General features: G+C 45.3%; 1 protein-coding gene across 1 annotated transcript in view; it reads left to right on the forward strand.

Moving 5' to 3' along the window:
- LOC127213200 (collagen alpha-4(VI) chain) overlaps window positions 1–23,519 on the forward strand; it is a 119,903-nt gene extending 96,384 nt beyond the window's left edge. Inside the window, exons 35-38 of the mRNA XM_051173503.1 lie at window positions 166–256; window positions 4,372–5,055; window positions 8,482–8,578; window positions 23,447–23,519. Coding sequence (XP_051029460.1) covers window positions 166–256; window positions 4,372–5,055; window positions 8,482–8,578; window positions 23,447–23,519 — 945 coding nt within the window. The remainder of the gene's footprint in view (window positions 1–165; window positions 257–4,371; window positions 5,056–8,481; window positions 8,579–23,446) is intronic.
- The last annotated feature ends 1,257 nt before the right edge of the window (window positions 23,520–24,776 follow it).

Raw genomic sequence — 24,776 nt, forward strand, 5'->3', positions numbered from 1 at the left:
GACCGACTCCTTATTACTCAGTATGTGTCCTGTTAGTGCTAAGGCTCTACAGGATTACAAGTGTGTTACATAATGTCAAATTATTTATGAGTATTATATATTCCTTAGGAACCACATTAATTTAACCCAGCCAATCATTAATGTGTGTGTGTATGTTTGAATTAGGTGGACGGACTTAACGGACTTCACTTGTTTACATGGGAGACAGAGCACCAGCAGGATGTGGAACGCCTGGCCAGCTGTACTCTCTGCTATGGTAAGAGCTAGGACAGAGCTTACGATCGGACTGATGGCTTGAGAGTGGATGGATAAGCTGCTGGTCACAGGTTAGACATGAGCCACAGATGTGCATTTGCTTGGCATGCACTGGGCTTTAGAATCCGGAAATTTTTGTATCATCTGGATTTCCAGTTTTTCCTAGGAAGTCAGAGTTATCCTGAGAGACACACTCACTGCACAGAAAAGAGGATGCCTGACTCCTCGTGGGTCGAGTGAGAGTGGTGTTCCACAGTCCCCTTTGGCACATTCCTGATACATTCTGTTCACTTATCTTCTTCAAGGTCCCCGTATGTGTCTGGGCATGAGAGTCATCCTTTAGTGGCACCTTTGTGTGATGGGCAGACCACTGACCAAGAGTCAGGAGTCTTGGGTTCTAGATAATGGATCTATTCTGGTCCGCAGTGAGATCCACCCCGTCTGGTCTCTAACCTCCACTGCTGTATCCCGCACTGCTCACTAACTTGTTCCTGAGGGACCTCTCTGCAGAAGCCTGTGCATGCCTACCTGTGAGGTATTCCCAGCCACGCCCACTTCACCCAGGCCAGAATGGTTGGACTCCCGTGGTGATATATTATTTATGATTTATTAAAGCTTGCTTGAGGGTGCAGAAAGCAAAGCTAGCTACAAGCCACAGAGTCAGGCAGTGGTGATACACACCTTTAATGCCAGCAACCATACTAGCTAGCCATAGAGGTGTGAAGACAGGCAGAGGGATCTCTGTTAGTTCAAGGCCACACTGAGCTACATGAAATTGATCCAGTCCTAAAGGGAAATAGCTCACACAAAGATGATCTCAGCACTTGGGATCACATGCCTTTAATACCAGGATTAAAGAGGTATAAAAGGAAGAAGCAAAATTAGTCTTAAAGATTTATTCTCCAGTCACACCGAGGAGAGGACAGCCCTTTCATCCTGAAGTAGAGGTGAGAGCTAGTGGCTGGCTGCTTTGTTTGAACCCCAATATCAGGCTCTGGGATTTTATTATTCACGTAATGAACTCCAAAGAAGATGTTGTCATGCCATGAGAGATAAGGCAGATCAAGGAACGGCATGTGTGGACTATGTCATGGTTGAGAAGCTGCGTTCTCACACATCAGCTCCAGTTTCTCTTCTGTGGAAACCTAACCTCATGGTGTTCCTTGAGATCTTACTGTATATTAGGTTTGTTGTACATATATGAACTCATTCTAAAAATGTAAACAAAAATGACCTCTTTTTTATTTTTAAATTAAGTGTATGTGTATGTACATACATACACATACAGGTCAGAGGTATCAGATTCTCCTGGAACTAGAGCTACAGGTGACTGTGAGCTACTCCATGTGGGTGCTGGGAATAGAACTTGGGTCTAAGAGTGGTATGGTTTCCTAACCACAGGGCCATTTCTCCAGCCCCTGAAAACAACCCCATAAGATGAGTCCTATTATTATCTTTATTATCTCTGACAGTTGGAGGTTGGAGGAGACAGATTGTTATGAGCAGTTTTCCTGCCAGCCTGGTCTCACAGCCACATCAGCCCCAAATAACACTCAGAGACGCTATATTAAACATAAAGCTGTTGGCCTGTTACTAGTGTTTCTTATTGGCTAGTTCTGTCTTAAATATTAACAAATCTCTATTAATCTAAGTGTTTCCACATGGTCTTATCTTACCAGAGAGAGAGAGTCTGGACCTCTTCTCTCTCAAGTACTCTACTACCTCTCCCAGAATTCTTATTGTCTCTTAGTCTTGCCTATCTTGCTTTCCTATTGGCCAACAGGGCTTTATTCATTAATCAATAAGAGAAACATATTTACAGAATGACATCTCCCATCAACAGGTTCATTTGCCCAAGGTCACATGCTGAGTAAGAGAAGAACCTGGATCCAACCAGGCAATCAGGTTTCTTTTAGATCTCACACAGAAGTGACATTTTTCTCTAGGAAGATATAACCACATGTGTGCTCTCCCAAATAGGGCACCAATAACAAACCAAGTATGTTTTCACTGAACCAGTGAGTTTATTGGGCTTTCTTGCCAAGCAGGGGTGAGGGGTTACTTCTAGGAGTGAGTGACCCCAAAGCAGTCACTCCATTGAAAAGTCTCATCCCAGCATGGATGACAACTTCCCCACAGTTGGAGTCCCCTTTTCAGTTGACCTTTCACCTTTATATACAATAGCACTTCCTGAGACCAGGAGGCAACAGGCAGTTACAGAATCACATAGAGCTAGATGGGAGGAACAGGGAGGAGTGGCTGGGATCTCAGGGGAGGACCTGCTGCTCCTCTTCCTGAAATGAGGGAATGCCAGTAATCAACAGGCCCAACCTGAGGGTCTCTTGTAAGCAGCCACAAGCACTCTGATGGAGATGCTGACCCTTATGCCCAGGGAGTTGTGCTCTACAATGGTGAGATCATATGGCATTCCCTTCTCTGTGCTTCGCTTATTTCACTTAACATGATGTCCTCTTGATTTTACTCACGTCACATATGACAGGATACCCTACTTTTTGATAGTTCAATAGTATTCTATTGTGTCTATATGATACACTTGTTAGTCTAATCAGTTCATCATGTACTTTAAAAAAATTAATGTATCAACACGCTCTAGCAGAAGATCTAATCAGCACAGTAATGATGAGTGCATGTAACATTGATCTTGTACCTCAACTTTGATACATGATTCCTTGCCTTTATGCATAGTGGAAGGAAATGTTAAATTTCTCTTCAATTGAGGCAGTGAAAATAAAGATGTCATATCCCTCTATGCGCTATAGATCCCTTGGAGGACTATGGCTGGAAGTGAAGAACACCAGTCCTTCGCGAAAGGGTTTATCTCATGGGTGGGTTCCTAAGACATTGGCAGACCACCTGAGTGTACTTCCATGGGAGAACTCTGAGCTCTGTGTCATCTCTATTAAACTAGTATTCACATTAAAAAAAAAAAAAACTACATCAGAAAAAGAAAATAAAATCCTATCTGCCTGAACCAGCTTGAGAACTCAGAACTCGTGGTCAGACTGTCATTTTAACACCACCAATATTTACTTTTGCATAAGAAAATAAACTTAAAATGCCAGTCTCACCTGGTTGCTAAGTTCAATTTTAGCTCTAGCAATCCGTGTGTGTGTGTGTGTGTGTGTGTGAGTGTGTGTGTGTGTGTGTGTGTGTGTGGTTTCTCAAACATCAGCATGACATTTATGTACTTTCTTAAACAGTTGTCACCAGATCTTTTTTATGGAGAGGAAAAGACACTAATAAATCAGAAATTAGGAAGCCAGAAGCCTAACACACATGTCCATTCTGGGCCCCACAGGCACCACGAATCCAAGGACAGCTATAGATGTGGCCGACACACTTGTAGACTCCAATATGCTTTTGCAATGTCAATAGTCTTGACACCACTGTCAGTTGGAGAACATTAGATGTGCAGGCAGTTTCAATTTTATCTTCCGAAAAATGGGCATCTGCTTTTAAACTGTCAGATGGCTGTTGTTGTTCTTTAGTTACAGTTATAAGAATAAAAACTGGAGAAGGGGTGGGGGGTGAGTGGTCCCGGGTGAGGGCCCCAAGGTAAGGGACCACGTGGGAGAGCATAACAGGTTCCATAGCGGGTGACCGAGGCGGGAGGGGATAACACGCCAGGCAGTTAGAGCTTAAATGGGGAGTTTATTTAGAAAGCGGAGGGGGGAAGGGAAGAGACATAGAGACACTGGGAACAGAAGAGGAGAGAGGGGGAGAGAGAGGGAAGAGAAGAAGAGGGGAGTAGCCGGTGGCCAACCGAGAGAGAGAGAGAGAGAGAGAGAGAGAGAGAGAGAGAGAGAGAGAGAACAAAAGAGAGTGTTAAGTGGCAATGGTCTGACTTTTAAAGGGGTCCTTTACATCTGCCTGCAGACTAGTACTCATGGAACTCTGGGCTGACCAGAGTACTGCCTGTGTGCATTCTGCCAGGTGACGGGGCAGGCCAGCATAATGCCTGAATCCTAACAGCTGTGTCAACCCAGTTCTTCTGGGGAGCACTCAGGACAGCACTTCTGAGGGCGGAAGTGCTTTCTGCATGGAAAGGAAGGATGCCTGGTTTAACTCTAGTCTTTTCCTGTGTTTCCTTGCTAGATAAGTGCCGACCAGCCTCAGAATGCAGGCCGGAAGCTCCCTGGCCCCAGGAGTTGGACATGGACTTGGTGTTCTTGGTGGACAGCTCCCAGGGCGTCAGCAGTGATGTATATCAGGGGGCTTTGCAGCTAGTAGATTCCGTACTTAAGGACCTGGAGGTGGCTGCACAGCCTGGCACATCCTGGCATGGGGCGCGTGCAGCGCTGGTGACACATACAACTCCAGGCTTTTGGCCTGGCGTGGGTGGGGCCCCGGTGCTTGAGTACTTTCACCTGACCTCCCACGGCCACCGGACACAGATGCAAAGGCAGGTTCAGGAGGCTGCCAGTCATCTGCTACAGGGAGCCCCTGCCCTGGGCCACGCCCTGGAGTGGACGCTGGAGAAAGTGCTTCTGGCAGCCCCACTGCCACGGAGGTCACAGGTCCTCTTTGCCATCGTGGCGAGTGAGACAAGCAACTGGGACAGAGAGAAGCTAAGGACTCTGTCCCAAGAAGCTAAGTGCAAGGGAATCACACTGTTTGTGCTGGCTGTGGGCCCAGGAGTGGGAGCCCAGGAGCTTGCTGAACTGGCCGGAGTGGCCAGTGCACCCTTGGAGCAGCACTTGTTACGCCTGGAGGGCGTCTCAGGGGAGGAGGTAGCCTATGCCAGCAGATTCACACAGGCCTTCCTGAGCCTTCTAAAAAGTGAGTGGCAACAGGGGTAGGGGGGTGGGGCATAGGTGTGGGGGCTGGGTAGGGACTGGGTTATCCTAGGTAGTGTTGGCCACAGGAACTTACAGATGTTTATATGTTGATTTTTTAAAGATTAGCTTATTTTATTTTTTAATGTTATTTTATTTGGTAGTTGAAAGTTTTTATATTTTATATTCATTGTTAATTTTATACAGGAAAGTAATGTATTTACATCACGCCACTCCTCTGGCTTCAACTCTTCCTGAATCTTCCCCCACATCCTCCTCCCAACTTTGTTATTTCCTCTTCCTTCCCATCCCCCTCCCTTCCCTCCCCTCCTCCTGCATCTCTTCTTCACTGAGTGCATTTAATGGTATCAGTTGGCTCAGGGCCATTTGCTTCAGGAGCATGGGCAAACCTGCTGTAGGGCACACCGCCGAAGACAAATGAATATCCCTGCCCAGCAGCCTCACCCAAACATGGCAGTTTTCCAGGGTACCGTTCCCAGCAATCTGCTGTGGGGACCTTGCCCCTCCTCTCCTCACCTGGTGCCTTGGGGGTTCCAGACTTCCATGCAGTTCCTCAGTTTTCTTAGTTACAAAATGAGAATTTTGGATCTGTCTGTTCCCTGATCATAAAGCCAGATGCTCATGGAGGGACCCTGAAGTGTCACCGCTGTGCAAATGCACAGCAGCGCCGCCACTGCTACTTTCCAGGGGTAGATGGCCATGCTTCTCAGATTTAATTCACACAGCTGTCCCCTGGGGGTCTTTTTATTTTTTAATAGTTAACTTATTTTATGTGCATTGGTGCTTTGTCTGCATGTATGACTGTGTGAGGGAGTCAGAAATCCTAGAACTGGACTTACAGGTGGTTATGAGCTGCCATGTGGGTGCTGGGAACTGAACCCTGGGTCTTCTGGAAGAACAGTCAGTGCTCTTAACTGCTGAGCAATCTCTCCAGCCCACTCCCCTGGTGGGGCAGGGGAATCTTGGTTAGATGTGGATCTAGTTCTGCAGGCTGGGATCCGAGATTCTGGGTTCCTCTTCAGCTTGAGAATGATGCTGTTGGCCCATGGACCACAGGTTATCTTTGTTTTTGGAAACAGAGTCTTGCTATACAGTCCAAGATGGCCATGAACTGGCTATAGTCCCCACGTCTCACCCTCTCAATTACTCGGATTATGGACATGTGCCACCATCTCACACTCCATGGACTGCATTTTAAGTAACAAGGGTACAAAACTTTATTTTTCTTCTATTTTCTTATTAAGTTAGCATTCCAAGCATCGAGTTTAATTATGGCATTCCAATATGTGTGTGTGGGTGTGTGTATATATATATATATATATATATATATATATATGTGTGTGTGTGTGTGTATGTGTGTGTATATGTGTGTATGTGTGTGTATATGTGTGTGTATATGTGTGTATGTGTGTGTATATGTGTGTGTATGTGTGTGTGTATGTGTGTGTATGTGTATGTGTATATGTGTTTGTGTGTGTATGTGTGTATGTGTGTGTATATGTGTGTATGTGTGTATGTGTGTGTGTATATGTGTGTATGTGTGTGTATGTGTGTGTATATGTGTGTGTGTATGTGTGTGTATATGTGTGTGTGTGATTACACTTTGTTCTCACCCCCCCCTTCCCTATTGCTCCCTCTAACCCTTTTAAGGAGTCTCGGCTCCCTATGTCTGGTTTCTTCCCAGACAGCCCTTTTGCTTCACATCACACATGTTCCATTACTCTCTCTTGCCTCCCCTCTTATGATCTTCTTTATACACACACACTTGTGCAGATGTGCACACACACACACACACACACACACACAATTTTATGTATAAGTTCTGTACTTTAGAGAAAGCAGGCAGTGTTTTGTGCTATTATCTTCAAGTACAGGTTGAGTTGGCAGAGTGAGGTCAGAAGCCCTTAGCAACTTTCCAGAAAGGGAGAGTGACAGGACAGGAGCCCAGGGTCTCCCACTTCAGGCTGGGTGGATGAGGTGGCAGTGAAGATTTAGGGGTGGGGGCTGTGTCAGTGGATCCTGGCTGGAATTCTCCCCTACATCCCTGCCCCAGAAGCCTGACCTCCCATCAGACCCAGATGAACCTAATTCACAAGGACCAAGGACCAAAGTGTGCTCTCAACACAACATAATAGCGGAGACTTAGCCTGGCCAATCCCAGGTGCTTGGCTTGCAGTAAATAATTCAAAAAGAAACAGTGCAGGGTGTGCTGCGAGCTGTGGGTGATGCCCCTTACCCTCCATCCTGAGACGCGAGTTCTTCAGTGGGTGTGACATCCCACAGGGGGTCTTGAGGGACATCTGCTCCTTCATCACTAAGGAGATGAAGGGACTCTGATGGACATCTTAAAGTACTGACATGGCATTTGTGCCCTGCCATTGGACAGATAGAAACAGAGAGTTAATTCTTGTCCTAGCTTTGTTACTCCTGAACTGTGCGGTAGTAGGACAAGCCAAGGGCTTTCTCTGAGCCTTGGATTCCTGGTCTTTGCTGGGAGTGGTGGAGACAGCTTATAGCTCTGGAGATGCTGGCTGAAAAACAATTGCTTTTCTCATCTGTTTAATGCAATTTTGCTTTATTTTTGGGGTTTTATTAGTTTTTGTTAAATTCTTCTTTGTTGTGGTATTATTTATCTAACAGAATGCACTTTATGCTTTTGTTTTGCTTGCTCTTGATTTGACTTTTATTGTTTTATTTGCATTTATTTTTATATTTGTTTTATGCTTTGTTCAGATACCTTTTATGATCCTTTGATTTTTACATCATGGACTTTTTTTTGTTCTTAGTGTTCAATTTGGCCTTTATCTTCACATTTTATTATTTTTTTCATGTTAGACTTTGCTTTGATTTTATGACTTTTGAATTTGATGCAGTATTTTGGTGGTGATTTTAGTAGTGTTTTGTTTTATTTTTATGCCTTATTTTTATTATTTAAAAATGTATTTTCTGAGACAGGGTTTCTCTGTATAGCCCTGGTTGTCCTGGAAACTGTAGGTTATTCTGTCCTCAGACTTAGAGATCCACCTACCTCTGCCGCCTGGGTGCTGACGGACGCCTCACCACTCTCTGGCTTTAAATATAATCTTTTTATTTTTTGAGCGTTTCATACAATGTATTTTGATCACATCCTCTTCTCCCCCCAACTCCTCCCAGATCCACCCTGACTGACCTCTGTAACCCTTCCCAGCTATGCATCCTCTTTATACTCTTAATAACCCACCGGGCCCAATATGTGCCTCGTCTCCCTTGGAAGTCCCACAGCCTTACCGGGTGCAGAGTGGTCGTGGCGACTAGATGTCCCATTCATGCTGAGATCTCTGCCGACACTTTCTCTTTCCACTTAGATTATTTTTATATTCTATATGGTTTTTACCTTTGATTTGATTTTAAAAAAATGTTTCACTTTCAGGTGGGATGAACCAGTATCCACCGCCAGAGCTCACTGAGGAGTGTGGAGGCCCAAACCGTGGGGATACCTTGCTGCAATTAGATGCTCCTACCAAGAGGTGAGCTCACGGTGAGGTTGACCCAGGGAGGAGGATGCTGTCTGTCTCCCTACAGGCAGTTTCAGCTCTCAACTTGACCCAAACCACTTGGGAAGGGAAGCTCCTGGGATTGATGGCTCTGATGATTAAGATTAGTGTTCCTATTGTAATTTTTAGGGAGAGGGTCTCAGTGTAGCTCAGGCAGTTAGACTGTATGATTCTCTTGCCTTCAGAGGACTGGGCTTACAGGTGTGGTACCACACTGGGCTCTCTTTCCTGATGTGTTTAATGTGAGAAGTAAGAATGGACCTTGAGCTGGAGAGATGGCTAACAGTTAAGAGCCCTTGCTGTTCTTGTTTTCAGCGTCCACGCAGCTCGCAACTGTCTGTACCTCCAGCTCCAGGGGCTCCAATACCTTCTCCTGGCTTCTGTAGGAACCAGGCATGTACATGGCACACATGAGTACACACAAGGCAAACACTCATATACATAAGATAAAGATAATAAAAAACAACATAGGATCAAATATTCAAAGAAATTCAAGGAGCACATGGGTGCATAAAAGCACAAAATGGGAAACCCATCCCATTATAGCACCCATCCTCCAGTCTCAACTTTCAGAGACAAAGTTGGTGATGTTCATGCCCTGGTCCAGCCAGAGAGCAGTATGAATCCTTAGCTCGAAGCCACAGCAGCAACATCCACCAATGGCAGAACCACTCAGTTTGGTCACGTGACACGGTCTTGCAGGAATCTCCTGTGATATTGCAGGTTGGACTTAGGGCCTTGCCCATGTAGGCAAGTGTTCTACCACTGAACTACAACCCCAGCTCAAGTCACAGAATGACAAAGGCTGCCTTCCTACAGGTTGTCCAAGCACCAGTTTGGCACGTCTGTATTTGCTTATGACTCAGAGGATCTCAAATCATCAGACATTTTTCTAGAAGAAAAGAGAAAAATCAAGATGACATCTATAGCTCATCAAGAAGCAGTGGGAAATTATGAAACGAACAAGTCAGACACAGAGGAAAATAATCAAGAAGCAGCAGCAAAGCAAAGACGCCCGGGCACTGTCTCCGGTGAGACACCAAACCACGGCTCCCTTGCTCTCTAGGTTGGATTCACTTTTTAAAATCTTTATCTTTAAAAGCCAGAAGTTGGTGGCACTTGGCCTTTGATCCCAGCACTCAGGAGGCAGAGGCGGTGGATCTCTGTGAGTTTGAGGCCAGCCCAATCTACAGAGTTAGTTCCAAAACAATACAGCTTCAAAACAATACAGAGAAACCCTGTCTTGAAAAAAATCTTTATCTTTAAAAAAAAATTTCTGTGTACTGTGTTAACTTATGCTTTGTGAATATGCTTTTGTTCACAAAGTTATTCACACCACTGTAGAAAGAAGACATCAAAATGAGCTCACTTTTACTTCTGTAAAATGCATTAAGGATATAGTATGCTACCATCTCTCCAGGAAGTAATCCCAGGTCACAAAGAATCAAGGATCTATTACAGAGGTTCTCAACCTTCCTACTGTCAAGACCCTGTAATCCAGTTCCTCATGTTGTGGTGACCCCCAACCACAAAATAAATTTTGTTGCTTCTTCATAACTGCATTTTGCTACTATTATGAATCATAATGTAAATATCTGATATGCAGGATATCTGATATTTGACCCCTGTGAAAGGGTGGTTTGACCCCCAGAGGGGTAGCCACCCACAGGTTGAGGATTACTGGTCTAGTATAAGCAACCTACCAACCAAACAGATAACTCTTGTATATGTGGTGGATTTCTCTTGGCCTTGAGCTGAACTCCCTGGTAGGCAGACTTCTTGGTCTGTGAATGTCCACTGTGGTTGGTGTATTCTCATCACGTTTAAGGAACATTTTAAAACAACTGTAGGTTGGTTTTAGATCACAACATGAAGAAATGTTGTATCTTACCTGTGATTGATGGATTTCGCCGAACAGCAAACATGTTATTGAAAGACGTGGATAGGCCCTTATTAGCCTCTTCCCCATCTGTGACTGTTGACAGGGTTGGTCTTGTGAGGATTCAGTTCGGGTAACCGCCATTCATGACTGCATTGGCTGTGTTGAATATAGAAGATGGTGTTTCGTAGACCTCTCTATCTTCAGGCTCTTACATTCTCTCCACCCCTTCTGGGATGTTCCCTGAGCTTTAGAGGAGGTGGTATAAATATCTTATTTAGGACTGAGCCTTTAGCCACCACTTACCACTTGGGAATCTTGGAAAATTCTCTATCAGTCTTTTGGGGTGGGGTGGGGTGCTTATAGGTTATTCTCCAGGGCAATCAACAATGATAACCACTGCCCTGAGGTATTCTTTATCAAGATGAAAGAGAGGAAGACTGCTGACTGGCTGTCTCACCCAGTGCCATCCATAAAGTTGGCACCTGCACTCCAAGGCCATTCTTAGCCTTCATCACAGGCTCCTGCCTCAGGTAAATAAGCCAAACCTTGCCCTCCCCATGCTCTCCCACAGGGGAAAAGTGCCAGTGACCCCCTCTCTTATTCTGAACGGTGGAGAAAGAACAAATCTCTTTTTTCAGACCTCATTGCCTTGAGTTCCTTGGAGGCTTGGTCATTGTTGACTGTCACCTTCCTTTTCAAGCCCCCTCTTCCTTTAACTTTGGGGATAGCAATTTGCATTGGAGTGGCCTATAGATCCCAAATAAATACACGGAGCCTGACTCTTACTTATAAATGCCTGGCCTTAGCTTGGCTTATTTCTAGTCAGTTTTTCTTAATTTATTCAGTCTACCTTTTGCCTCTGGGCCTCTACCTTTCTCTACTCTATATCCCTTTCTTTCCTTACTCATGGCTGATTGTGTATCTGGGTGGTGGGCCCCTGGCATCCTCCTCTCCTCCTTTTTTTAATTCTCCCTCTTTGTTCTTCTATTTATGCTCTTTGCTTGCCAGCTCCACCTAGCCTTTCTCCTGCCTGGCTATTGGCCGTTCAGCTCTTTATTAGACCAACCAGGTGTTTTAGGCAGGCAAAGTAACACAGCTTCACAGAGTTAAACAAATGCAACATAAAAGAATACAACACGTCGTTGCATCATTAAACAAATATTCCACAGCATTAACAAATATAACACATCTTACACTAATATTCCACAACAGCTAACAACCATTATTGGCCTGGCTTGGAAAGCCACACCCCCATCTACTTCCTGTTGTCAGACCCCCCTCATCTTCCTGTTAACCCTCTCTCATCAGCTCTCTGCTGTCTTTTCTCATCATTACCTCTGTACAGCCTCATTCTGAACATAAATGCAGATAGGCTCATGTCATTATAACAGGGTCCTGGGTAAGGAACAAAGGCCCTTAGGGTTGACCCATATCCTGGGGCTTTGGAGCCTTGGCTGCTGTGTTCCTATATATCATGTTCACACGAGTCACAGTTGGCCCTTGGATCCTGCTGTTTGTTCCCAGCCTCTATGGTCCAGTTTATTCTCACCTTCCTATCTCTATCTACAGTATCTGCTCATCTATTACTTTTGGGCTTCAGGGTCCCCTCTTGGTATTATGAAGTTTTCAGAGCCTCCTCGGTGCCCCCACATTGTAGCTGGGCTCTGCCATAACACCTGCAACCTGCTGTTTCACCTTCTTGTGAAGACTTAAGCAAGTGTTACCAAGTGTCATCTCTTTCCACACAAGCCAAGATGATCTTGACACATTGCCAATTTTATTGTTATCTCCCAAGCATGGCTTTTTGTTTTTTCTTTTTCCCTTCTGAGTAGGGTTGTATTGTAAAAGATCTATACTGGGCGCTAGGATAAGCCCAGGATTCAGTGAAATTGTAATTTCCCTGTAGCTTCTTTTTCACCCGCAAGCATTCTTCCTCACACACATCCTTCCCCTTTATCACTAGATTCCATGGACGTGAGTAAAATGCTAGCTGTCTGCAGTGTCTGCCAAGAAGGCAAAAGTTAATATTCATGGGAAAACAATGGCTAATACAAAATTAGGGGGTTCCAGTAATTGCTTCAGTAAAAGATGATTATTCTTCAACTTTGTGTCACACTAACACAGAAGGCTCAAGACTGTGAGGAATACTGAGTGTTAGGCTTCAAGTGATAGCTTAGGGCTGGTTAGCTGAAAGCCTGAGGACAGTCCCGTAGTTCTGACCAATATGGTAGACACCGGCCACATTGACTGTTTAAGTCGAGATATTTTGAAACCCAATAAAATTGAAGTTCCAGTTTCTTGGCTGACCCAGACACACTTCAAAGGCTCAGTAGCCACATGGGTGGGGGTGTGCTGATCAGCAGAGATTTCCCATCCATGCTGATGTTCACATCATTGCAGAAAGTTCTGCTGAATGATACCAGTCTAGACTCATCACCTAGGAAAATCTGTCTCTGTTAGTCTCCTAGACCAGGCAAAGTTGGGCTTCCAAAGATGAGGGCCCCTTGGAAAGGGCCTGGGCTGATGTGACAAATCCTTGGTTTGTGGGTCCCACGTACTTTGGCTTTGGGGGAAGCAGGTCAAGTCACTGTGTCTGAGGAAGTTGAGGCCCAGACAGGATCATCATCTTGCCCATGGTCACATAGTTGGTGTTAAGGTGGGTTTCAGTGTCTGCCACGTCAGACTCATCATATGTGAGCCCCGCCCTCTCTCCATTTGTTTGCTTGCAGGTCCTTGTTCCATGGATCCCAAGGAAGGCGAGTGCCTGGATTGTAGTCCTCAAATGGGGATACAGTAAGGAAGAGCAAGCTTGCCCATTCTCCTGGGTTGGGAGCTGTGGGGGCAATGTTAACCTGTTTGAAACCAGAGAAGAATGTGACACATGGTGTGCTTCCAGTTTGGCTGAGCCTTGAGACTGGTGCCCTTCTTTTAACAGTTAGACCATGAGGCTGGCTTTACTCTTGCTGAGGCAGGCTACCCAGCTCATGACTGACGAAGTCCACAGCCCTGGATAGATTTTAACTCCCTCCATTGTTTCCTGCCTTTAAAGGGTTAGACAGACTAGATAATTTGTAACTGAGAAGGACTAAATTCTATTTTTTCCCCTCATTTTAAAATTAGTTCTGCTCCTCCAGAAGGTATCAATTGCCAATAGCTCCTTAGCCTGGGATGTGACTGGGTGCCTACCTTCCCTCTCCGTGCTGGAATTTTATTTGGCTTGACCATGCGCAAACCTTGTATATGCTGCCACAACAATTTGAGTTCACATGTGCAACTTCCCTGCTGTTTCCATGTAGTCACCCATCACCTCCGGCTCTTACTCTCCCACCCTCTCTCCCACCAAGATCTCTGAGCCTTGGAGGAGAGGCCACGATACAGCTGTTTCACTGAGGGCTGAGCTCTCTTCGGTCTCTCGTTCTCTGTGCCTTGACCAGCTATAGGTCTGTGTTTCTCTGATGAGAGCTGAATGATGCATTAATGTATAGGAGATGTCCTTAGGAAGGACCAAACTCTAACTTTTAATAATAGGAGCCAAACCTTTCCTGAACATTAAATGTGAGCGGCGTGAGTGGAAAAGCAACTTGAGTTTGACCTATTCCACTGTTTTTAAAATGTTGGGGGCTACATCAGCATAAGAAAAATCAGTGGAAGGAGTAACCAGAACTTCAGAAGTGGATTGGAAATTGATTTTTACTTACTGGCAACCAAGAAAAATATAAGTCAAAGAGGGAGCCTGGAAGAGAACATCAAATGTAAAATTCATCTTTACTACTTAATGTAAATGATGAACAAATAAAGGTATCCTTTATTAAGTCTTTGGTGTAAGATTGCAGGTGATTGTTTCTACACTCTGTGGCATGCAGTTGTGAGAGGAGACGGAAATAACTTCTATGGGACCAGTCCTCTTCCAGTAATGCCACCCATTATAGACTTTCGTTCTTGAGGATGTGCTGACTCAACAGTTAAATGGATGCTGTCAGTACAGTGATGAAATGCGAAGCTTGGGCTCACCGTGAGTGTTTATTACACTTGCATTGCTGTGAGAAAACTATCCGAGGGAACAATTTAAGGGAAGGTTTGCTCTGACTCAGGTCTCAGAGGTTTTAGTTGATAGCCTTTGTCTCTGTCGATCCCAGGCCCGTAGTGAGGCAGAGCAGCATGCTGTAGGAGGCTGAGCAGTAGACTGTTTAACTTGTAACAGACAGGGAGAAGGGAGCAAACCCGGACTGGGGACTTGGTCTGACCTTCCAAGTCACACTCCACATGACTTCCCCCACCGAGGCCCTAGGTCTTAAACTTTCCAGTGCTATCCATCTGAGAGTGAGCATTCCGCACATGAGTGTGCTGTGGGACATTTCATGCTCACACCCTAACCCCAGTACATGGAACATTTGCAGGACAGTGGCTGGAGAGACAGCTCAGCAGTTAACAGCGTTTCCTGTCTTTATGGAGGATTGGAGTTCAGTTCCCCACATCCATGGCTCCTATGGCTCCACACACACAGATGGACAGACACAGACAAATAGACACACACAGGCACATATAAAGACGCAGACAAAGAGACAAAGACAGACAGACACTCACATACACCACACAGACAAGGAGACAGATACATTTTTTTTTAAAACTCTTTTGGAGGCCTACCACCCAGCTCTCAGATAAACACACAGAGGCTTATTACTACTTATAAATGCCAGGCCTTAGCTTGGCTTGTTTCTAGCCAGCTTTCCTTTCCTTGAATGATCCCATCTACCTTTTGCCTCTGGACTTTCTACCTTTCTTACTTCTGTAATCTTACTTTCACTCTTACTCCATGCCTGGCTGTGAATAGGTGCCTAGTTTCTTCGATTGTTGTTCCTTGATCTCTCTTGCTTCCCGATCCCTACTTTTTCTCCTATTTATTCTTTCTGCCTGCCATCTCCTCCTGTCGTTTCTCTTGCCTTGCTATTGGCCGTTCAGCTCTTTATTAGACCAATCAGGTGTTTTAGACAGGCAAAGTAACACAGCTTCACAGAGTTAAAGAAATGCAACATAAAAGAATGCAACACATCTTTGCATCATTAAAACAAATGTTCTACAGCATAAACAAATGTAACACAACTTAAAATAATATTCCACAACAGATATACACACAGATACACTGACACACACACAACACACACACACACACACACACACACACACACACACACACACACACACACAGTCAGTCATACAGATACTCAGACATCTTTCCCCCTCTGGCCTTGAACTCATCCCCAGCTTCCATCAAGCATCAGGAAGGAGAGAACTATGGGAAACTTAGGGAGTCCGCCTTGGGTCTCTGAGATCATGCATTATTCATCTTGGACTTCCCTAAGGAAACATTATAGGCTGGGTATCCTAAGCAACAGAAGCTTATACCTCAGAGCTCTGCCTAGAAATCTAAGCTCAGTGTGGCAGCCTGCTTAGTGAGGGCTGTCTTCCTGCCTTGCAGATGGACACTTTCTTTGTGTCCTCACTCGGTCTCACTGAGCCTTTTCTTATACATGCTCATGGAGGGAGGGAGGCAAAGGGACCCTCTGGTATCTTCTAAGCCCTAATCATATTTTATTAGGGCCTTTTAATCAAAAGCTTAAACACAAATGCATCAGGTCTGGGATTAGTACCGTCGTATGAATTTGGGGAGACACCAACCTACCAGGCAAATAGCTGATGGTTTCATGACTCCCACCCATCCCACGGCAGAGTGGAGTTTGCTCTCTGGCATGTTCCGGACACAGAAACTGCTCTGTTTTAAATTTTAATTGTTTTAAAATCTTATTTTATGTGTCTGCCTGCTTATATGTCTGTATGTCACATTCCTGCCTGGTGCCCATGGGGAGGGTGCCTGGCAGCCACTGAGCTCAGAAGAGGGTGTTAGATCCTTTGGAACTGGATTTGCAGACTGCTGTGAGCTGTCATGTGCGGGGTGCAGGGGATTCAAACTGGGTCTGGGACAAGAGCAACAAGTACTCTCAATGGCTGAGTCATCTCTCCAGCCTCGGAAACTCGGGTTTTCAGATTTGAGTTTGCTTCTCCACAGTCTGGTGACATTGATGATATTTCAGAGGAAATGGGAATCAGCCTAAAGATAAAACGCCTTCAATTTTGCTTCATATTTTCCCATGTGTATGGGTGTTTTGCCTGCATGTATGTCTGTGCACCATGTGTGGCGGGTGTCTGCAGAGGCCAAAAGAGGGCATCAGATACCCTGGGACTGGAGTTACGGATGGTTGGAGCTGTTGTGTGGGTGCTGGGAGCTGAATTCAAGTCTTCTGGAAGAGCAGCCAGTGCCCTTAACTGTGAAACCATCTCCCCAGCCCTGGGAACCAGCTCTGCGTAGAGTGCTCAAAGAAAGAAAATTTCATTGTTATTTTTACAATGATCACTTTTGTCTTATCACAGAAGGATGGCTATGTGTTCACTGTAACAAACCTCCCCAGCACAGAAACACGGAAGATGACGGTAGACCTATAATCTTTTCTCCCAACCATTTGTTTTAGGTTCGACTAACACCTGGAGGCCCTGTCGTTCTCTCTTTTCTGCAGTAACATATCGTGTTTCTGATTTGGGACCCGGTGTTTTTAATGAAGGAACGAAGCAGCAGATGTTCCTGCTCATCAGCAAAGCTGTTGACTGTGCAGGTGCCTCTCTTTTAGACCCAGTCCTAGCTGCCTGGGCAGAGGAGGCCTGCTTCTCTATCCAGAGGATGGCATTTGAGTTGTGATACAGTCATATTTCTGACTCCTGCTCTGCCCTTCTTGAATCCAGGAACTGGTGATGTGAAGGCCAGGATTCAGGGGTAAGGGAAAGCGGTGTTGATTTTCTTACTCTGGGCAGCTGAGGTCCAGCTGCAGTTCACCTTGGGTTTCCTAGATGGCAGCACAACCCTTCCACTCAGCTTCTGGTGCCTCCAAAGATACTGCAGAGGTGCAGCCACAGTCTCTGCTGTTTCAGAGCCTCCTGCCCGACTTAGTGTACACAGTTTGAATACACAGTGAGTTCACAGGGTTCCTTCGTTCTCTTATGTATTTGCTCACGCCAAACACTAACGCTCAGATGGTATTGAATGTCACTTCTGTGATGAGGAAACCGTCTCAGGGAAGGGAAGGGAGGTGGTGGTTTGACCTAAACACAAAGTTGGCTTTGAATTCCTTTTATTTTCAGGCTGCGGTTCTTGTTGATCAATTACATTTGTTCCTATCATCTCCCACAAGAGGTTCTTAAAGTCAGAGACACAAGTGTGTGTGGTGTGGTAGGGTGTGGTGTGGTAGGGTGTGGTGTGGTTGGGTGTGATGGGGTGTGGTGTGGTGTTGTGGGGTGTGGTGTGGTGTGGTAGGGTTTGGTGTTGTGGGGTGTGGTGTGTGGTGTGGTAGGGTGTGGTGTGGTAGGGTGTGATGGGGTGTGGTGTTGTGTGGTGTGGTGTGTTGGGGTGTGGTGTGGGGTGTGGTGTGGTGTTGTGTGGTGTGGTGTGTTGGGGTGTGGTGTGGTGTGTGGTGTGGTGTGGTGTGGTAGGGTGTGGTGTGTTGGGGTGGGATGGGGTGTGTTGGGGTGGGGTGTGGGGTGTTGGGGTGTGGTGGGGTGTGGTGTGGTGGGATGTGGTAGGGTGTGGTGTGGTGAGGTGTGATGTGCTGGGGTGTGCTGGGGTGTGGTGGTCGTGAGCAAATACGTAAGGGAATGAAGGAATCTGTGTACTCACTGTGTATTCACACTGTGTACACTAAGGTAGGTGGAGAGCTATGGAGGAAGATCTCTGACTTCCTGAGTTGATTTCTCTGCTGCCGATTCCTTCCTTGCTATCAGAACCAGCGTTTCCAGGCTTCCACCATGGCCTGAGGACCAGTGGCTCTCAAGGAAACATCCAGGTGTCCAGAATCAGATGGTAACTGTTTAGACATCAGCTTCCAGGACTGAGTAATCAGTGGGTTCTCAGTCTCTCAGGTGTGACTAAAGAATTTCTCTTTCTGTCTCTCTCTCACACACATATGTATACATACATACATACATACATACACCCTAGTTCAGCAGTTCTCAACCTCCCTAATGCTGTGGCCCTTTAATACAGCTCTTCATGCTATAGTGGCCCCCAACCATAACATTATTTTCATTGCTACTTCATAACTGCAATGTTTCTACTGTTCTGAATTATAATGTATATCTGATATGCAACCCCCCAAAGGGTTCCACAAGTTGAGAACCACTGCTCTAGAATCCTAACCACTCTGAGCCTTGTACCTGAGAACCTCTTGCCTAGCCCAGAGCCAGGCACATCTCATTTTAGTTAGGATTTAACTCTCTAGGAATGTTCCATTGTGGCCTCTGTTAAAGACTTAGCTACCAGACTGTGGTGTTATTAGGAATGTGGTAGAACCTTCAAGAAGGGGACTCTGGAAAAGGAAGTTAGGTCATTGGGGGAGTGCCCTTGAATGGGCCTTTGTGTCTCATTCTCTTTCCTTCCTGGCTGCTATGAGTTGAGCAGCTTCCTCTGTCTCGTGTTCCTACTGTAATGCCTCTACTGGCTGTAGGCTCAAAACAAATGAGTTGAGTGACTGAAAGCTCAGAATCACGAGTCCAAATCATTCAGCTTTTCTTCCCACAAAGTTGATTTAGCTCATCATTTTAAAAGACTATTAGGGTTGTCCCCCCAGACACACTCAACACTTGCATCCTTCTATATCTCTTATTCTAGAAAGACCACTTTATAGATTCTGTGTTCTTGAATGCATGTTTTTAGATTTATCTACAAGTGCGAGTGTTCTGTCTGCATGTATGGGTATGCTCCAATGCTTGCTTATTCCTTCAGAGGTCAGAAGAGGGCATCAGATTCCCTGGAACTGGAATTACAGGAAGTCAGTCTGGGAGATAGGAATCTACTCAAGCCCTCTGTATGCCACAAGTACTTCAAACCACTGAACCATCTCTCAGCCCCCCAGTCTTTGTTTTTATCTTGTATTTATTTCAGACTCCAAGGCTCTTTATACCCTATCACCCCATGGAAAAGCTGCATGCATTTTGAAGTTCTCTTTTGGATTTGTTGTCTCATTAATTATCACCTTGCATTGCTTTGGGGATATTAATTCTTACGATGAAATTAAGTCAGAGAAAGGTCAAGTGACATCAAACTTCACGTTCTGAATCAGTTGGCATAAAATTAGAATGAAATGAGTTTTGAACTATCTTGGCATCTGCTTGGTTCACTTTGCAAAACTGAAGCATTTTAGTCATTAGGTGATTCGATTGCATGGTGCTTTTAAACACATAGTGCATTCCATTGATTCTATGAAATTGGAGGATTTAGGACTGCTGGGCTCAGAATTTGGTTCCCAGCTGTGTTTAAAAGTGCAGAAATCAATATGAGATCAAGGTGTGGTGGAGCCCGACATAATCCCAGATCATCCTCTGAACCACAGTGAGTGAGGCCAGCTTAGGCTATGTGAGACCCCACCACAAACACTGCCCCCCCCACAAAAAAGTAGTACACAGATGGAGGGCTTTTAAGTCTGATTCCCCATGCACATGTGTGTGTTTGTGCTTGAACACAAATACACAAATGCAGACAGACAGACAGACACAGACACAGGTTAGGTTGAAGTAGAAAGATAAGAAAGCTCAAGGTCCTTGACTGCCTACGTAGTGATACCTTGTCCAATACAACACAATGAAACATGGTGACACATACATGTAAGCCAAGAGGATCAGAAACTCAAGGTCATCCTCAGTTACAAAGAAAGTTCAAGGCTAGCTGGGCTAGAGGAGACTTTGTCTCAAAACAAAATCAATATTAGCGTTTTCTAAGTAGAGGCCATATTACTTTGATATGATTTGGGTACTGTTTTTTGCAAGTTTTGTAATCATTCCTTGGCTTTTAAAATAGCCTCTGGCAGGCAGCTAAGAATTCAGAGAGTTGGAGAATCAGCCAACTAAACTCAACTTCAGGTTGCTGGACCACAGTATAACGAACTAAATAAGCATCTGCTTTAACTTGCACACCGGTTGGGGTGACTACCATTTGAGGGGAGTTGTGACTAGGCACACTCATGGGCTCACAGTCACCTGGCAGTTTGGTCATTTAGCTGGCCTAGAGTCACTTTCTAGATACTGGTTAAAAAAATAGAGCAAGAGGGTCTAAATCGTCCAGGTGAGTAGGCTAGAGAAAGCATTTAGGAGAAGATGACAGTCTGATCCATTGTTCCTGAACCTGCAGTTATTATGCAGCAGCTGGCTGTAATTGACGACAAGCTGTCCAATGGCAGAAAAGGAAATCTTGGTTGTCAAGAGTCACTCAGAGGAGGGGGTTGTTACCACACCATTTCCAGACCTGTCCCCAGTGATGCCCACAGGGAACCGCAGGGACTCCCAAACAGGACTACAAAAACCAGAAAGCATTTTGGTGTTTCTTAGTGAAATTGAAAACTCAAATACCTTTAGTGGGCACCCAGCAATTTCATTCCTGAGCACGTAACCTGAGAACTCACCGACACACACACACACACACACACACACACACACACACACATACACACCCCTGTCCGTACCCTATTCACAAAAGCTTTGTTTTAAAAACCCAGTTTGTGAACAGCCTCCACATGCCATAATAATGAAATAAGTGGCCACAGGATGGTCTGGTGAGATAGGGCTGGTGAGATGGGTCAGTGGGTAAGGACACCTGATTTCAAACCTGACAGCTTGGGTTTCATCTCCAGACCCATATGGTGGAAGGAGAGAATGGATCCCTGCCAGGTATCACACACATGCTGCAGCAAATGCACACACACACACACACACACACACACACACACACACAAATATAATATAAAAACAGGATAGGTAAGGATGAAAATAAATGATCAGAGCTGAACTCAGATTCACAACCAGAATAGAGCTGAAAAGATAACATTTTGATAGCAAGACAAAGACACAGAAGTCTATTGCACACATTCAGCAGCTGGGCCCACAAACACAAAGGTTTCTTCTTCAGCCATCTTAGCTGTGGCAGGGTACTGCAGGCTTGGGGCTGATGGAGCAGGATTTACTTGTAACATTGCTGTCTTAGCATTTTTTATTTCTCCAGATAGATATTCATATTATCTATAGATGCATAATCCTTGATTTTTTTTCCATTTCCCATCCTTTTTCTTTCCACCTCCTCTCTCAATGTTCTCTCAAAGCTTCAAAACAGACAACAATTAAACTATGTTGTCCCTTATGTGGTCAAAGAAGGAAAAAAATGAAGAGGGGGTTGCCATGCAAGCCAGGGTGTTAATGTGATGGGGGCTCTGATGTTCTGCGCCCCCACCCACCCCACCTGCCTTCCCCCCCCCCCAGGGAGTGAAGAACTTGTCTGTCTAGCCGCTGTGCAGCTCCTGGCAGGAAACCCCTAGAGGAGACATCAGGAGGATTTCACCAGTTAAGGAGGATTCCTTTCAGGAGCAGATGTGTCCAGTAGCTGAACAACGCTGACTTAGGAATGTCTACCTCACCCTGTGGGATAGGTCAAACCCAGGGTTGTCTGAGGGGCCTGCACACTAACTTGGCTCAGCTTTTTTCTGCCCAGTTCTTTCTTCCTTTCCCACCCACAGATATTTATCTTCAGGTAATTCTGTATAAACATTCTTCATGCTACTCCATCAGGGATGCTTCCCGGGAATGCCGCTCTGTGTTCATTTTTGTGGAAGGAAGAGCCTAGAAGCGGGAAGTGGAACATGGATGTTGACATTCTCTAGTCTCCCTTCTGGAGTTGAGTAGTCATTGGATGTGGTGGTTTGAATAGGCATGGCCCCCCATAGGCTCATGGGTTTGAATGCTTGGCCCATAGGGAGTGGCACTATTAGGAGGTGTGGCCACATTGGAGTGGGTAAGGCCTTGGAAGAAGTGTGTCACTGGAGTCAGGTTTAAGAATTTATATACACGCTATGCCCAGTGTGACACATAGGCTCTCTGCCGCCTGTGGATCAAGATGTGAAACACTCAGTTCCTTCTTCAGTACCATGTCTGCCCGCATGCTGCCATGCTTCTTGCCATGATGACAATGGAGTCAACCTCTGAAAATGTAAGCCAGCCCCAATCAAATGTTTTCCTTCATCAGAGTTGCCGTGGTCATGGTGTCTTTTCACAGCAATAAAACCCTAACTGAGACACTGTGTATTTATCTGGTATCTGTGCATTAAGGTACACATTTATGCCTTATTCACTGCAGTAATTTAGAAAGTTCCCAGAAGCACATATCTAGGACAAGTGAGCTGATGCCATTTTCATATGATGCTTGATTCGGGGAAACAAGAGACATTCCGTGTTGGTGCAAGTCAATCTTAGTTTCTGGGAGTGGTCGGGGTTCTTCTTCATGTAGATCCTCAGAGAACAGTAATAATGTTAGAATTCCTTAGGTTAGGAAAAGAAAATTCCACACCAGTTTGAGGTTTTGGTTTCTTAATCACTTTAGGGGAAATTGAAAAGTGGCAACAGAATATTTGGCCTTCTTTCAATCTCCTGGTTCTCTAAAAACAGCTGTTTCGATTCATAGAACTGGATGGGTAGTAGAGTATGGTGGATCATGACTGTGTTCCCAACACTCAGGAGGCAGAGGCAGGCAGATCTCTGTGAGTTTAAGGCCAGTGTGGTCTATATAGTGAGTTCCGAGTCAACCATGAGTGAGATCCTGTCTCAAAAAACCAAGAAGAAGCAAGAGGAGGAGGACACTGAGAGAAAGATGATGATGATGATGACCATGGTGAGGAAACTGGACAGGGCTTGGAGGAAAACTTCCAAGAAGCAAAGGGTATTTGTTCCTTACATAAACATGCACGGAACACACACATGTGTTAAGAATTCTTCCAGAATATCACATTCCTATGAGGCATCGGTTCTTTCCCTTTCTGGGGGAATTCACTAGTTTTTATAGCCTGCTCTCACCTGCTGTCCTCTCTGCTTCCTGACTGCAGATACGATGTGACCAGCCTCCTCCTGCCCCTGCTCCATGCCTTCCCTGCCATGATCAGCTGTATTAAACCTTGAACCAAAGGCACCCTTCCTTCCTTGATTTGCTTTTCTGGGTGTTCTGTCACAGCACCCAGAAAAGTAACTAATACAGTGGCCACACTGAATATGGTCTTTCAGGAAACTGTTCCAGTTACCTAGTATATCTATTGCTGTGTAACAAATTGTCCCTTCCTTCCTTCCCTTGTAGTGCACAGGTCTCTCTCTCTCTCTCTCTCTCTCTCTCTCTCTCTCTCTCTCTCTCTCTCTCTCTCTGTGTGTGTGTGTGTGTGTGTGTACTCGAGTGTGTAGGAGTGCAGGCACTCATGTGTTATGGTGTACTTGTGGAAGTCAGGAGCTAACCTTGGGTACCAGTCCTTGCCTTCTGCCCTATTTACTGCTGCACACCCAAGGCTGGCGGGTCTCTGAGCTTCTGGGGATGCCTTTACCTCCTCTTCCCTTTGCGCTGTAGAAGTGCTGGGCTTATAGATGCAACATACAGAATGTATCTTTCATTCACCAAGCTGTGATTGGAGGAGGAGAGCAGTTCTTTCTGTCTTGTATCCTCAGAGCCTCCATCTACCACACTGTCTCTGTTTTACCCATTCCAGCTCAACTTGGTTTCCCAGACGCTACTGTGACTAGGGAAAGCATCCTACTAAGGGCTGGTGGGAGTGGTTCAGGGAAAGCATGGGACTGGAAGTGGCTGGCTATGCTTCGCTCACAGTCAGGAAGAAAAGAGAGATCAATGCTGGTATTCATCTCACTTTCTCATTTTCTCTTTGCAACCCGTGTGAGAACAGACACTTTAGGTGTGTCTCCCAGGCGATTCCAAATTCCGGCCAACTTGACAGTGAAGATGAGCCATCCTAGTGCTATAAATCTTGGTGCCTTGGCCACCTGTTGTACACACTGTATGTTTACAAACATTTTTCAAGCTAAAGTCTCCTAGCGGCCACCAGGACTTTAGCTTATTCACAGGGACTCTGAGCTCCTTTAAACATCTAGTTCACATGTGAGGAAGCCCCTCATCCATTCATGTATGTGTCTGAGTACATGCCATATGAATACAGGTGCCTGTTTATGTAGTGAGCTACTCACTCTGTCTCTATTTTCCTTTTCTTAGAGCACACTTGTTATTCACTGTTTTTGTATATAGTTTGGTATCAAGCTGAAATCTTTTCTTTAGACTAAAAGGGGAATTGAAGTGAGACATTCACTCTGTCTGCACCTGTTGCACTGACCACACCCATTGGGGGTGGGGTCAGGTGTGGACATGATCTGGGGGAACTAGGT

Source organism: Phodopus roborovskii, unplaced genomic scaffold (genome assembly GCF_943737965.1).
Source record: "Phodopus roborovskii unplaced genomic scaffold, PHOROB, whole genome shotgun sequence".
Taxonomy (NCBI): Eukaryota; Metazoa; Chordata; class Mammalia; order Rodentia; family Cricetidae; genus Phodopus; species Phodopus roborovskii.